At 41.4% G+C, this 14,869-nt stretch overlaps 1 protein-coding gene across 4 annotated transcripts in view; it reads left to right on the plus strand.

Moving 5' to 3' along the window:
* SPMIP6 (sperm microtubule inner protein 6) overlaps window positions 1-14,869 on the plus strand; it is a 189,310-nt gene that overhangs the window by 37,851 nt on the left and 136,590 nt on the right. For 2 of the 4 annotated variants that reach the window (XM_069215898.1, XM_069215670.1), the window contains exons 3-6: window positions 1,959-2,101; window positions 8,201-8,248; window positions 10,030-10,077; window positions 12,327-12,374. In XM_069215898.1, coding sequence (XP_069071999.1) covers window positions 8,234-8,248; window positions 10,030-10,077; window positions 12,327-12,374 — 111 coding nt within the window. In that variant the 5' untranslated portion in view covers window positions 1,959-2,101; window positions 8,201-8,233. The remainder of the gene's footprint in view (window positions 1-1,958; window positions 2,102-8,200; window positions 8,249-10,029; window positions 10,078-12,326; window positions 12,375-14,869) is intronic. The other 2 variants (XM_069215752.1, XM_069215825.1) reach the window with 2 other exon arrangements.

A 14,869-nucleotide genomic window follows, 5' to 3' on the forward strand; every position in this document is an offset into this window, starting at 1 on the left:
GAATGGCTCTGAAGACCACATCTCCAATGGTACATGCTTTTAATTGTTTATGTTTGTAACTAATCAATTGGCTACTTTCTGCTCATTGCCTAGCACAAACCAACGAATGCCTCATTTGCCTGGACTATTTGGTGGGAAGGTCTGCTGTGTTTATCAATAATTCTCCTCCAACCTACACCATGGATGTGGGGACGGAACGAAGTGTGGTTGTGGTCATGTATGCTGAGACTCTACTATTAAATTAAACACACAAATATGCAGCTAGTAATATGTGGTTCAGAATGTTTGCTCTCATCGACTGAGAATCCTTCTTAAAATGTATTGAAATTTAACCATGCAAATAATAAACATCTAGTACATGGTATTCTGTAATCCCTGTATAAACACCAATATTTAATTTCTTTGTACTTGGCGTCTTGTGACACACCCAGTCTCCAATTATAAAGAATAGATGTCGGAACTCGACTATTATAAGGTTATTACAGTCCAGTTGTGTTGTAACAATGCCTGCTGCTAGCCTCCAGGTGAAAGGTAGATTAGGTCATGGAGCATAATTGGATCATCTTTTCAAAGCAACAAAGGGAACGCTACTTTTCTTTCTTCTACTCTATTTTAATAACTTACGATGGAAAGCAGAGAGGGTATGTTTATTTTATGCACTCCTTAGAGAAAAGTTAGAATCCTGCAAAGTTTCTACACATTCTGAGCAACTGTTTTGTATTTTTAAAAACTGGCTTGTATTGCACTGTTTCTAATATCGGTGTGCAACAAATATCTAACAGGTTTTTGGTGTGTTTAAGTTTGTACTAGATGTTTTATTTTTATTCTTCATTTTTTAAACTAATAGCTCTTACATATGAAAACGCTATGCACCAAGGTTTTATGTGGTTTGTGAGAAAGGTGTTGGCGTGACCATGTATTATATGGGATACAGTACCCCCTGGCATACATGATAAGGCTATTTCAAGTAACCTTGGAGATACATAACTTTATAAAGGAACTTGGCCTCCGGCCTCGTTTCTCTGTATGGTTATGGAACTCTTTGGTGACTTGCACTAGCCTTATATTGTCCTATACGGGGTTCTTTATCCCTAATATAATGTGAAAGAAATATAGCTCAGAAGAGCTGACAAGCTTGTTCCCCCCTTGATTAATTAAGTAACAGTTATACATCCGATCCATTTCCAAGTTTCCTTTCACCCTGCCTCTAGCAGTGGACAGTGTGATATTACTACTCAGGTCTAAAATTATTATATTACAGTAGTTTGACTTTTTCGTATTACAGTTGAGTACTGATTTTACAACTAGACTGTAATAAACAAAGTAGACACCGGGCTTTGTATGTACGTTCTAGGCTTTTATGATTTATGGGAGGAACATAATGTCTGTCCCTTCAAATGGTGGTTTGGGCTTGTTTTATTCCCTATAATCAGGCTATTACTCCCATCAGAGACGGACAGGGAGGAATAGACAGCACAGTGCACTGCCCAAGCTTTTTGCCTCGGTCATACATCTGGATCAGTGACGCCATAACTTCGCTACTACTGGTGCTGCATGATTTCAAGAGGGACTTTAAGATACTTATTTTCATTTAGATAGGTTTAATATAAAAGGTTACATATAAACTACTGATGGTTTAATATTATATATATATATATATATATATATATATATATATATATATATATATATATATATAGTTTAACCAGATGAAAAACTACTCTCATTAAGACTAAGAATTGCTCCCCATCATCCCAACTTCCAGAAGTCAGACGTCAAATTTCAAAACCATACCTGCAGCCCTGCGGACGTGACAAGTAGATTTTAATGTGGAAACATTATACAGACTTGTATGTAAATGTCTCACTGTATTTATTATTGCAAGCAGATACAATGTTAGGATGTTCTGTTATATCCTTCAGGACTGAGCTTTTCTAACTCGTATTTCATCTTTTCAGAATTCACCAAAGACGACAACACACGCACACCTTCTGTAAAAGAGCCTAACTTGTGGTTAGGTCCCAAGTTACCTGATTGGAAGAATGTGACTCCGGATGACCCATGCAATAAGGGTCTGTGGCCCGACCAAAGACCCGCACAGGTAAAAACATTTCCCATTCTGCGAGTCTTTTACACATCCAACAGATGAAGGTTAAAGCTATGGATGGATTTGTTCAGAAAATATTGGCGTGCTTAATTTGTGCTTGTTGTTATTTTTGAGTTCCAGTACTTATTTTTCTTCCTCTAACATTTACTGCGAGCAAAAGACACATATGGGAAAGATGGAGGGAGAGAAAAATGAAAAAGCGTAACAAAGGGAGAAAGCAGAAAGCCGCAAGAGTGAGTTGAAGGGACAGGGAGTGACTGTAAATGGATTATAGAGGCCCGAGATGGCTTCACGATAACGCTGCATCAGTATTCTGTGACACACATTTAATTGCAGCATCCGCATGTTTAAGAGGAGGGCTTTAGGCACCAGCACGTTTTTATTTACAAATTAAGTACTGGTAATGATAAATTAGTTCCCTGTCAACCACTCCTGTGATGTCAGTGCAATGATAAACTAATCTTTCACACCTCGAAGCACCTGTAAAAGAGTTCCTTTCTATGGTATCTTTCACCTCCAACAGCTCTTCAGAGACACAAGAGAAGCATCAGATACTGATCCATCACTTACTTGAGTTTCCACAGACCTGAGAGCAATGGTGGAGGGCAATGCATGCATGCAATTTCCACGTACACAATACGTTTCCCTTAGGTCTTCACAAAACCACATGTGATAAAAGATCTTGGTTTTCTTAGCCACAGCTTCATATGGCTAAACACTAGTGCTATCGAGTATGGTGCATGTTAATAGCATACTAAGGCCAGGAGGTGCAGAGATGGCCTGGTGGTGGAGAAGGGTGCAAAGACAACAAGTATCTTTTCAATTCATTGAAAGGATAAGGGTGAGGAAGTACCTAAAGGAAGTGGGAGAGGGTGGCAGGAAACCCAGAGAAAATTGCTGCAGCTGGTTTCCAAGAAAATAAAGACAGGAAGTTGTTGAGGCAGGGGTAATAATCTCTGAGAGGAGGGCCCAATTTTGTATGAATCCTCCATGACATTTATCTAATTCCACAGTTTGTTATTGTATCATGTTGGGGCCATACAAACATAAAATTGTAGACAGGCATCAACCAAGGTGTTTAGACTTTGGGTTTTTCTTGGCATTACAAAACCCTGATCTTTGCTTTCATTGTATATTATGTCACTTGGAACATCTTACTGCTAAACAACCAAGTTGTTAAAACTTGCCCATGCTTGATTCTATATGTTAGCCTTGGAGAAGAGGAAATATTTGAGCTCCAACAATGTGTGGAAGGCAAAGCCTTGTCTACTCCTTTATTAATTTTTGTAAAGAGCTCAAGTTTATTCTTCAAAAACAGGTAAAGGGAAGGAAAATGTTTCACAGACCTGCATCAGTAGATCTGCAACAGCTAGTCTTTATATAGACCTATGATTTGTTTTCTTCACTAGGATATCAGCTGGCAACTCTCAAACCTTATCAAAATGATATAGATGTAGTGTCACACTCTAGTTTCAACATGGGCTTTCCGAGATTGGAAATGAGGACGGAGAGGGAGGAACACCAGATGGGGAGGTGAAGAAGGGAGTAAGGGGATGTATATAGAAGGGAAAAAGGAAAGCACAGCAGTTGCAAAGAGAAAAAAAGCTGATAAATCACCTTTGTGCCTGTTCTCTTCTTCATGTGCTAAAGACACATCAACTGGTGATGAGGAGTAAAAGAAACCATGCCCTTCAAAGATGCGCTCACTACTGCAACCACGAGGTCGATAAACATTGAATGATAAAAACAGAGAACCATAAACTGCAAAGTCAATAAACATTGAATGATAAAAACAGAGAGCCATAAAATAGCTCACTACTGTAACCAACAAGTCAATAAACATAGAATGAAAAAAAACAGAGAACCATAAACCGGGAACTCAATAAACATTGAATGATAAAAACAGAGAACCTTAAAATGTCATTATATAGTAGATAAAACTTAAAGGTAAACAGTGAATTATAAAAACTGAATCATACTGTAGATGAAAATTACATGGTCTGTAACTATATATTCACAGTAAATTCATCATAATTGCAACATGAAAGTGTCCATACATTCCAAACCTCACATTCTTCCAATTAAATGGTGTTGTCCTTAATCTTGCAGCTGTCCTGGGCACAGACCACTTTGACGCCCCTTTGCTCACCACCATTCCTAGACTCATGCACACCCAATTACCTGGTCTGAAATCACAAGATCTACTCCAAAATTTTCTATTGTACCTGGCTTGATATCCTGGTTGACGCTTCCATACTATCTCAGGCACTAGTTCTTTCATACCCTTGTCCATCCACCAAGTATAAACCATGGAGTAGGCAGTTCTGCCTCTTGACAAAAGGAGTGGCTGTTTCACTGTAACATTATGAGTTGTCCTATAATTTCATAGTATCTTTTGAACCTCTTTCTAATTTGACACACTCCTCACTATCAACTGTGGCCCCACCATTCGCGTCCCACTTGATGCTCAAGCTCTTATCGGGTAGGCAGGATGTGCTGCTGGATGCTGGCGTTGAGTGCTGTTTGTAGCGCCACACGCCTACACTTACCTTGCGATGACTGACTCACCAGTGCGGCCATGCCCCAGACTCTGACATGATAAGAAGTGCATCCAGAGGATGCACTCAGCGTTTCCACTTCCTCAAGTTTTCTTCGGCCCAGAAATCCCTAGGAGGGATTTTGGGGTCATACAAAGCTGAATCCCAGATGGCCGTCCCTGTATTTACATCCGTTACCCCTTCCCCATCCAAGATGGCTTCTTTGTTGTTTCCTGTTTGGGGCCCTAAATATGGAAGTCTGTCCAGCTTGTTCATTGTGTTGCAACGCTTCGTCCTTCCTGCCCTAGTGTTCATCGCTCCTGCTTCAGCTGGTTATCCTGTCACAGTTATCTAGTCATCTTTCCTGTAAAATCTTCCATTCATTTCCTGTTTCATCCTCTACTTGGATTCAGCCAATCATTCATCCTGACATATTCTCCTGCAATTCTACTGCCTTATTGGAGACTTTTTTGCCCTCTGGCTTTTACCTCCGGTGGGATACTTCTGGAGGGAACTTTCCTGCTTGGACATTTCCTGAGTTTGCAGCAATGTGGCTACTTGAAGGGGTCGCCCTTACCTTAGGCAGACCAGAACAGTCAAAACATGGAACAGTCCATGACCGAAGATCCTCTAAGAGGTATCAGATCCCTGATGGTTTGCAATGCCAGAGTTTAAGTACTGAGGAAGAACTAAAGGACCAGGCTCGGCTGATTGCTCAAGCAGTTCAGGTTGACCCTGCCCAAGCCTTAGCCCAGACAATCCCACAACAAACACATGCAACAGTTTAGAGATGAAGATCTTGCTCTACAACAGGTTCCTTCTACCAGGAAATTCCTTTCCTGTGTTATTTGCTTTTCACCCTGCTGAGTTTACTCAAGATCGAACTGAGGTTGGCTGCCTGATTATTGCCTTAGCTGGACTGGTGTTGTCCTTTGCAACTACTTTAGTAGCCTCTGAAGACTCTAGTCTGTCCAACCGCAATTTGTTTCTAACTAACTTTAAACAAATGTTTGAGAGACCTGGTTTACAATTTTTGGCAGAAGAAGCTCTTTGTGAAATCTAGGATTTTTTAAAGGTAAAGTAATGTTTTATTACCATACATAACACCAACCCCTAGCTGCACACGGCCTTTGTCTGTGAGCGACGAAGAATTGGCAGGAGGGATTGGCCTGTGACCAGGCCCTGTGGCCAACCGCTTGCAGGCAAACAACACCGCGTACGGCCCTGGGGTTGGCTGTGGACCAACCCCTGTGACAGTTTTCGGGTGTGTGCAGCGTTGGGTTGGTTGCAAGGCCTGGCTGCCCTCAGGCAGGCTTACTGAGTTTGTCAAAGAGTCACAACACCAAAATAGAAAAAGTGGGCATATTGCTATTATCAAGGGGTAAGCATATCAATATATATAAAGAATATCTATTATCTTTGTCCAAAAATCACCAATATTTGTAATCAATTGTATATTTCAGTAATTCCTAGAATGCAATGTTTAATAACAGTGATTATTATAAAAATGTTTAACAAAGTTTTAATTAATAAAACTAAAATCAACATGTCTGTGAGTCTTTCTTTTAAAATAGTTTTTAAGATTGCATTTTGTAGGTTGAAAAACTTTAAAAGAAAGACTTAGGGAAATTAAAAGATCTTTATTCCGAGCCTGATAGATCTATCTTACTTTGCATCCACTGACTCCCATCTCTCAGAGTTGTAATATAGAACTGACATCAGCGTACAACATTTACAGGATCTACAAATACATTTCTCTAAGTTGTAAAGAAATTATAGTGGTAAATATCCTAGTACATATCAACTCCCTTTCCTTAAATATTCATTACTGTTCTTAGGTCTGTGACAAGTTAGTCTGGTGGACACAATGAATGAATGAATTGAATTTCTATAGCCCGTACAGCTACCAATCGATGGGGTCTCGGCAGAACTCATAAATAAGAGCCATAATACTAATACTACTTTTATATGTTAGGGGAAAACAGGTTTTGGGTTGCTTCCTCATCAAGTTCTCTGGCTCAATAAAAGGGTGAATTCCTGTATTATGCATTACCATGACCTTGTAAATCTCTGATATCAGACCTCTAGGTGCAGAAGATCTAAGAAGAACATTTTTGAAAATGATCACCTTTTTGGTAGTTTCCCCACCCTTTATTTCTAAATTTAATACTAAAGGGGTTAGTTGACAACATTGCAACTGATCTCTCTTATCCATCCCAAAGTCAGCTTCATACTTCTAAAAGGTGTTTTTCTTTCCTGCCCTTAAAGAATTTGGGACCAGTGCTGCTATGTTTTCTGAATGATTTCCATCTAGCCTCTAGCCAGAAGCAATGTTTCATCTGGATCGGCATGAATCAGATGGAAGTCAAAGCTCCCACATGCTAATTCACTTACTTCTCATCCCATAATTTCATTAAAGCATTTCAAGCAATTTTACATAGACAGTCTATATTTTTTGAGCCCATCAGAAGCCCACACAGGGGCCTGTGTAGGTGTGGCACCAGAATATCATCTGACATGAATATAGTGTTCTAAAATATAACTCCATTAGCGTTAATAATAGACAATAAACACCCAATGCGTTGATATTTAAGCAATATTGAGGAAAATATATTTATGCCAGAAGATATTTCTGCATATAATATTCGGACATACAACCGTGTAGCCTGATTATATTTGGAATAATCAGTCCCCCACTTCTTTGGGTATCAGCGGATGTCATTAAAAAGTTTCTGTACCTCCCTTTTAAATCCCCGGCTCTCCATACAGAAGAGATGTCAATTCATGATCCTGATCCACACCTACAAGGCCCTGCACAGCCAAGGACCAACCTACATCAACTACAGCCTGAACTTCCACCAACCCTCCAGACTCCTTCTCCTCCCTCACAGCTAATTCCTGGAACGACCGCCCCCTGCACCTTTGGTCCACCACTTCGCTACTTGAACTCCGGAAGGCACCCAGGACCTGGCTGTTAAACTGAACCCACCATTGCAGCACAACGTTGAGCGCCTGGATAAACTCACAGGTGATTAGCCACACCTTATAAACATAGATAGATAGATAGATCGATAGATAGATAGATAGATAGATAGATAGATAGATAGATAGATAGATAGATAGATAGATAGATAGATAGATAGATACTGTTCCTTGGACAACCCAAAATGCCCCCTTTAGTTTCTGAAAGGGCACATGTGAAACATTCCAATACTTGCAAGATGTGCCAAACCAGCTCACCCTCACCACCAGATCTTCGCACATTTCATCCTTTGGCTTGTTAACAGTTGCACAGGCCTCCTACCCTTTAAAAATCTGTAATAGTGATAAGGCAACGGGAATTCACATTGCAGGTAAGTGTAATTACTTCCAATTTGTTCAGTTATATGCCAGATCATTTTTCAGTGTCTTATGTTCTGGAGCTATTGTGATGCAGTGCATGCAAATCTCACTACAGAGGGCCAGAAACTGACCAACTGTATTCAATCTATAAAGAAAAGAAGTGACAGCTGAAAACAGTGCAAGTAAGACAACGATTTCTTTTTTTCTTACTCAGGATCAAGGAGGAGTTTGTTCCATCACCAAGAGAATGGTGGCTGGAAAGGTAATTATCAACCCAGAGTCACACTTCCAACCAAAACACCATTATCTTTCTATAGAAGAAAGATCACCTGTTGTTCTGAAAGTGGACCTGGTTTAATGGTTAAAGTGCTGTCCTTGACTACTTGTGACCTAACTCATTACAAAAAAACATGTTACGTTTAGTCAATTATATTGTCTTTCTATGGCCCTAAAAGTGAACTTGTAAGTATATGTAAGGTTCATACAGTTGTATTGGTTTTTGAAATGTAAGTACAAAAAATCAGACAGGCATTCCCACACTATCTTACACCAATGTAATTCCTTCCCAGCCTGACCCTCCGCCCGCTTGCCTCTTCCCTCCTTCCCCCCCAGTTACAGTCATTGAGTGCATGAGTTCTATTAGACCATGTTCCGACCCATCTTTCTGTTCAGGGATATTACCCTCTGTACTAGTGCTTAGGGGCCAATGTCCAATAAACCCAGAGCTCGTAATCTTATAGGACAGTAGAGAGCTCTACTTTCCTTATTCGGATAATGTAATCCTGAGGTCACAGTTTGTTAACTAGTTGCATCTCCTCTTGGTTCATATTCAACCTTTTCATGAATGAGGAGACCTAAGAGATGCTGGAGGCAGTTTTGTTTAGTTAACAATACTTCCTATGGGGTGTTGTTTTAACTCCCTGCTTCAACTATGTTCTATGGGAGTGAGTTGCAGTAACCTGTGCGTGTCCATGTGTGTTGCAGGACATACTCAAAGAGTGAGCTGGAGTGTATTTACCACTGTTTTGTGCCCGCTTTTGCTGTAGTAACAATGTCTGCATTTGTATATCCCTTCCTAAACCCCTCTTTATTCCTTCTCCTGCGGCCCGCTCCCATTTATATGTAAGTACTCGCCATTTTGCAAGTACTCTCCTGTCTCTCCCAAATTTAGTACAAGAACTTAGACATACCTGTCTGGAGAGCTCCGCACAAGTGGCGGAGACCTCCGCAGAGAAAAGATAGGAATGGCGGAGGCATCCGTGAGTAGGTTAGTGAGCAGCATTTTGTAGTACTTGAGTAGTTATATTGTAGCATGACTCCCATATTACAAACTGCAGTTTGTGAATGAAGCCCTTTGGTTCAGCACTCCCCAGTTGCAGACTTTGAACTCTCCCAAGCATCAGTGCTGCTAATGATCATGCTGTATCTCCTGCTGTCCTCACTGCTTGCAAGTAATCCTTGACTTTAAAAGGCCACCTCGGTGTAAGGCCCGGCTCAGATGAACAGATTAATGATGTAAGACTTGGTCATTTATTCAGAAGCTGTGACCTTATTGCTAAGGTCTGGCGTCAGAGCACTCTAGGCTGGCAAGCTCAGGAGATGAGACCCTCCACTGTGCTGGGGAGCACACTGCCAAGGACCACACTGCCACGTGGACTACCAAATGCCCCCTGTAGGCTCGGAAAGGGCACACGTGTAACATTCCAGTACTTGAATGGTGTGCCAAGCCAGCTCATCCTCACCAGCAGATCCTGGCACATTCCATCTTTTAGTTTCTTAATATTTCTGCAGCCCTCTAAGAATTTGAAATGGTGATACAGCAATGGGCATTCATATTGCAGGTGAGTGTACTTACTTCCTACTCGATTCAGTTATTTACCAGATCATGGCTCAATGTCTCGTGTTCTGGAGATGCTGTGATACAGTGAATGAAGATGCTGAGCAGTGGAAACTGACTGACTGTATTCTATCTATATACAAAGGAAGTGACGAGCTGCAAACAGTGCAAGTAACACATTTCCTTTTCTGTTTTTTCTTGCCCAGGATCAAGGAGGAGTTTGTCCCATCACCAAAGGAATGGTGGCTGTAGAGGTAATTAATTACACAGTCACACACCCAACCAAAACACATTCACCTTTCTATGGTGAAAAGATCGTTTTGTGTTCTGACAGTGAACCTGGTTTACTCATTAAAGTGCTGTCTTTGAACACTTGTGACCTACTTTATTACCAAAAAAATGTTATTTTTAGCAATATGTATGGTTCTTCTATCCCTAAAATGTAAAAAAGTTTTATGTAAATATATCTAAGTTTTTATTGTGTTTTGACTAATAAGTACAAAACTTCAGACATGCATTCCTGTCTTAACTTACGCCAATCGCATTCCTTCCCAGCCCGACCCTCCGCCCTGTTGCCTATCCTCCACCCCCTCCCCTAGTGACAGTGATTGAATGCATGAATAAACCCAGAGCTCGTAATCTTATAGGACAGTAGACATCTCTATTTTCCTCATTTAGATAATGTAATCCTGAGGCTGACATTTTGTTAAATACTTGCATCTCCTCTTAGTTTGTGTGCAACCTTTTCATGGGCGAGGAGATCCCAGAGATGTTGGAACCAATCTTGTTTTGTTAACATTACTTCCTATGGGGTGTTATTTTAACTCCCTGCTTCAATTATGTTCTATAGGAGTCAGTTGCTGTTACCTCTGTGTGTTCATAGGTGGTACTGGACGTACTCCAAGCCTGAGCTGGAGTGTATATACCACTCTTTTTCTGGCCTCTTTAGCTGTGGTAACAATGTCTGCATTTGCATATCCCTCCCTAAACCCCTTCTTATTTCCTCTCCTGCAGCCCACTCCCATTTATGCGTAAGTACTCACCGCTAATTAAGGGCCTATCTCGAGACTGCCTTTTCTGGCCAAGCTGGTTGAAAAGTGTGTGAATGTAGAGTTGGTGGCCTTTCTGGCTAATAACCATCTGTTGAACGGTACACAATTCGGGTTTCACAAGGGCCACAGTACAGAGTCTGCATTAATAGTGGCCACAGAGGTAATCAAGACATCAATGGATAAGGGCATAAATGCTGCCATTATCCTTCTTGATTTATCTTCAGCATTTGTCACAGTCAATCATGATCTCTTGATTGACTGGTTGGAACTCCTAGGGGTTGAGGGTATTGCACTCTCTTTACTGCGCTCATTCCTTACTGACTGTGTGCAAGTTGTTGCCTTCAATGATGTTACATTCGAGCCTTTCTCACTACCATATGGGGTCCCGCAGGACTCATCTTTAAGCCCAACTCTCTTTAACCTATATGTTACACCACTGGCATCCCTGGTGAAATCCTTTGACTTGTCATTAGTGCCTTACTCTGATGACACACAAATTATGGTTTCTCTGTCCATTAAAGGCCCGAATATGAGCAACATCTTTCGAAACAGCACCAGCGCAGTAAATCAATGGATGGACAGTAATTGTCTGAAATCAAATATCTCAAAACCAGAGATCATCATATTTGGTAACAGCACTTCCTTCTGGGCCCCTCCTTTGTGGCCAGATGAACTTGGCTCTCTTCCAAGTCATGTAAAAAAAGTAAAAAAATCTGGGTGTTCTGACTGATGACAGACTCACCAATAATGATCAAGTCAAGAAGGTGATCTCCACTTCCTTCTACACTTTGCGGTTAATCAGGAAAATCCAGCAGTTTATATCTTTTGATCTATTGAAAGTAGTTGGCATGGCCCTTGTACTATCTAGGATGGATTACTGTAATGGACAGTACTTCTCAGTTGCAGAATTTTAAATCTCCCAAGCATCAGTGCTGCTGATGATTATGCTGCATCTGCTGCTGTTCTTACTGCTTACAAATAATCCTAGATCCTAAGAGGCTACAAGACGATACACTCTGTCATGCTAGGGTCCACACTGTCCCTTGGACAATCCAAATGCCCGATGTAGGTTCAGAGAGGGCATGCGTGAAACATTCCAGTGCGTGCATGGTGTGCCAGCTCACCTTAACCAGCAAATCCTGGCACAATCCATCCTTTGGCTTGTTAATAGCTGCAGAGCCCTCTTACCCTCTAAGGCTCTGTAATTGTGATGCAGCAGTTGGAATTCACATTGCAGGCAAGAGTAATTACTTCCACTTTGATGTAATTATTTGCCAGGCCAATGTTCAATGTCTTGTACTCTGGAGCTATTGTGGTACAGAGCATGAAGATGCAAATCTCACTACTGAACACTGGAAATTTACCAAGTTAATTTGATTTATATACAAAAAGAAGTGACGAGCTGCAAACAGTGCAAGTAAGACAACTCCTTTTCTTTTTTTCTTACCCAGGACCAAGGATCGGTTTGTCCCATCACCAAGGGAATGGTGGCTGGAAAGGTAATTATCAACCCAGAGTCACACTCCCAACCAAAACACTATTATCTTTCTGCAATGGAAAGATCATTTAGTGTTCTGACATTGGACTTCCCTGTGTCATGAAAGTTCTGTCCTTGACTACTTCTGACCTAATTATTATACAAAAATGTACATTTAGCCAATGATATTGTATTTTTTGCCCTCAACACAAATATGTAAATATATTCAAGGTTTCCGTAATTCTTATTTCCTTTTGTAAATAAAGTACAGAACTGCAGAAATGTCTTCCCTTCTTAACTTAAACCCAGCAAATGCCTTCCCAACCTGACCCTCTGCCCTCTTGCCCCTCCCGCACTCCTAGGGACAGTCATTGAGTGCATGAGTTCTACTAGACCATGTTGCACCTTATGGTCCTGTTCAGCCACATTACCCTCTGTACTAGTGCTTAGTGGCCAATGACTAATAAACCTAGAGCGCTTAATCTTATAGGACAGTAGAGGTCTCTATTATCCACATTTAGCTAATGTAATCCTGAGGCTCACATTTTGTTAACTACTTGCATCTCCTCTTAGTTCATGTGCCTACTTTTTATGCGCGAGGAGGTGCCAGAGACCTTGGAGCCAGTTTTATTTAGTTAACATCACTTCCTATGGGGTATTATTTTGTCTCCCTTCTTCCATTATGTCCAATGGGAGTGAGTTGCTATTACCTGTGCGCGTCCACGTGTGGTGCCGGACGTACTCCGAGGCTGAGCTGGAGTGTATTTACCTCTGTTTTGTGACTTCTTTGGATGTAGTAACAGGTGTTTGCTTTTTTAAATCCTTCACTAAACCCCTCTTTATTCCCTCTTCTGCAGCCCGCTCCCATTAATGTATAATTATTCCCCATTTCACAGCTAGTTCTCTGGCCAACCCATATTTAGTATAAAAACGTACACCTCGGTTTCCAGAGACCTCTGGATGAGTGTCAGGACCTCCACACAGAAAATATGGGCGTGGCGGAGGCGGCGGTGTCCGTGAATAGATTCATGAATAGCATTTTATACTACTTGAGTAATACTACTGTAGTATTACATATTACAAAATACAGTTTGTGAATGAAGCCCTTTGGTTCAGCACCTCTCAGATGCAGAGTTTAATATCTCCCAAAAGTCAGCGCTGCTGCAATCATGCTGCATCTGCTGCTGGCCTCACTGCTTGTAAGTAACTCGTGTATGGACCGGCCCAGATGAGCAGATTAATGATGATGGCCTTCTTATTGCTAAGGCCAGGAGTCAGATCACCCAAGGCTGTCAAAGCTCAGAAGCCAATACCCTGCTAGGGACCACACTGCCAGGGCCTACAATGCCACGTGGACAGCCCTAATGCCCCCTGTAGGTTCGGAAAGAGCACATGTGAAACATTCCAGTGCTTGCGTTGTGGATTACCATCTTGGTGGACGTGTTTACTCCGTCACAAACGTGACGTATGGCCTGTCCGCCATATTACGATTCCATTATATTTACCAAAATCGTCATATGGCAGAGGAAATATCCGCCACATTTTACACCAAGATCGTAATCAGGCCGCAAATCACCTTCAACTTTCCATGGTGAAAAGATCGTTTGGTGTTCTGGCAGTTAACCGAGTTTAGTCATTAAAATGCTGTTCCTGAACACTTGTGACCTACTTTATTACAAAAACATGTTATTTTTAGAAAATTATATAGTTCTTCTATCCCTTAAATGTACATAGCTTTTATGTAAATATATTTAAGTTTTTAATGTGTTTTGAAAAATAAGTACAAAACTTCAGGCAGGCATTCACATCTTATCTTACGCCAATCACATTCCTTCCCAACCCGACCCTCTGCCTTCTCGCACCACCCACACCCCTAGTGACAGTCATTGAGTGCATGAGTTCTGTTGCACCATGTTCAACCTCGACTTCCTATTCAGCCACATTACCCTCTGTACTAGGGCTTAGTGGCCAAGGTCCAATAAACCTAGAGCTCATAATCTTTTCGGACAGTAAAGATCTCTATTATCCTTACCTAGGTAACGTAAAAACTGGGTCCCACAATTTTTCACCGAGTTGCATCTCCTCTTAGTTCATATACCACCTTTTCATGCGTAAGCAGGTGCCAGAGACGCTGGAGCCAGTTTTGTTTAGTTAACATTACTTCCTATGGGGTGTTATTTCCACTCCCTACCAGTGGCGTAGCGTGGGTTGTCAGCACCCGGGGCAAGGCAAGTAATTTGCGCCCCCTAACCCGTGGATTTTAGCACTCGAGTCTCTTCCAAGATGTTGCGCCCGGTGCGGCCGGCCCCCCCTGCACCCCTCATGCTACGCCACTGCTCCCTACTTCCATTATATTCTATGGGTGAGCTGCAGTAACCTGTGCACGTCCATGTATGGTGCTTGGAGTACTCCAAGGCTGAGGTAGAGTGTATTTACTACTGTTTTGTGTCCTTTTTGGCTGTAGTAACAATGCCTGCATCCCCTCTTTATTCCCTCTTCTGCTGCCTGCTCCCATTT

This window comes from Pleurodeles waltl, chromosome 1_1, assembly GCF_031143425.1.
Source record: "Pleurodeles waltl isolate 20211129_DDA chromosome 1_1, aPleWal1.hap1.20221129, whole genome shotgun sequence".
Lineage (NCBI taxonomy): Eukaryota > Metazoa > Chordata > Amphibia > Caudata > Salamandridae > Pleurodeles > Pleurodeles waltl.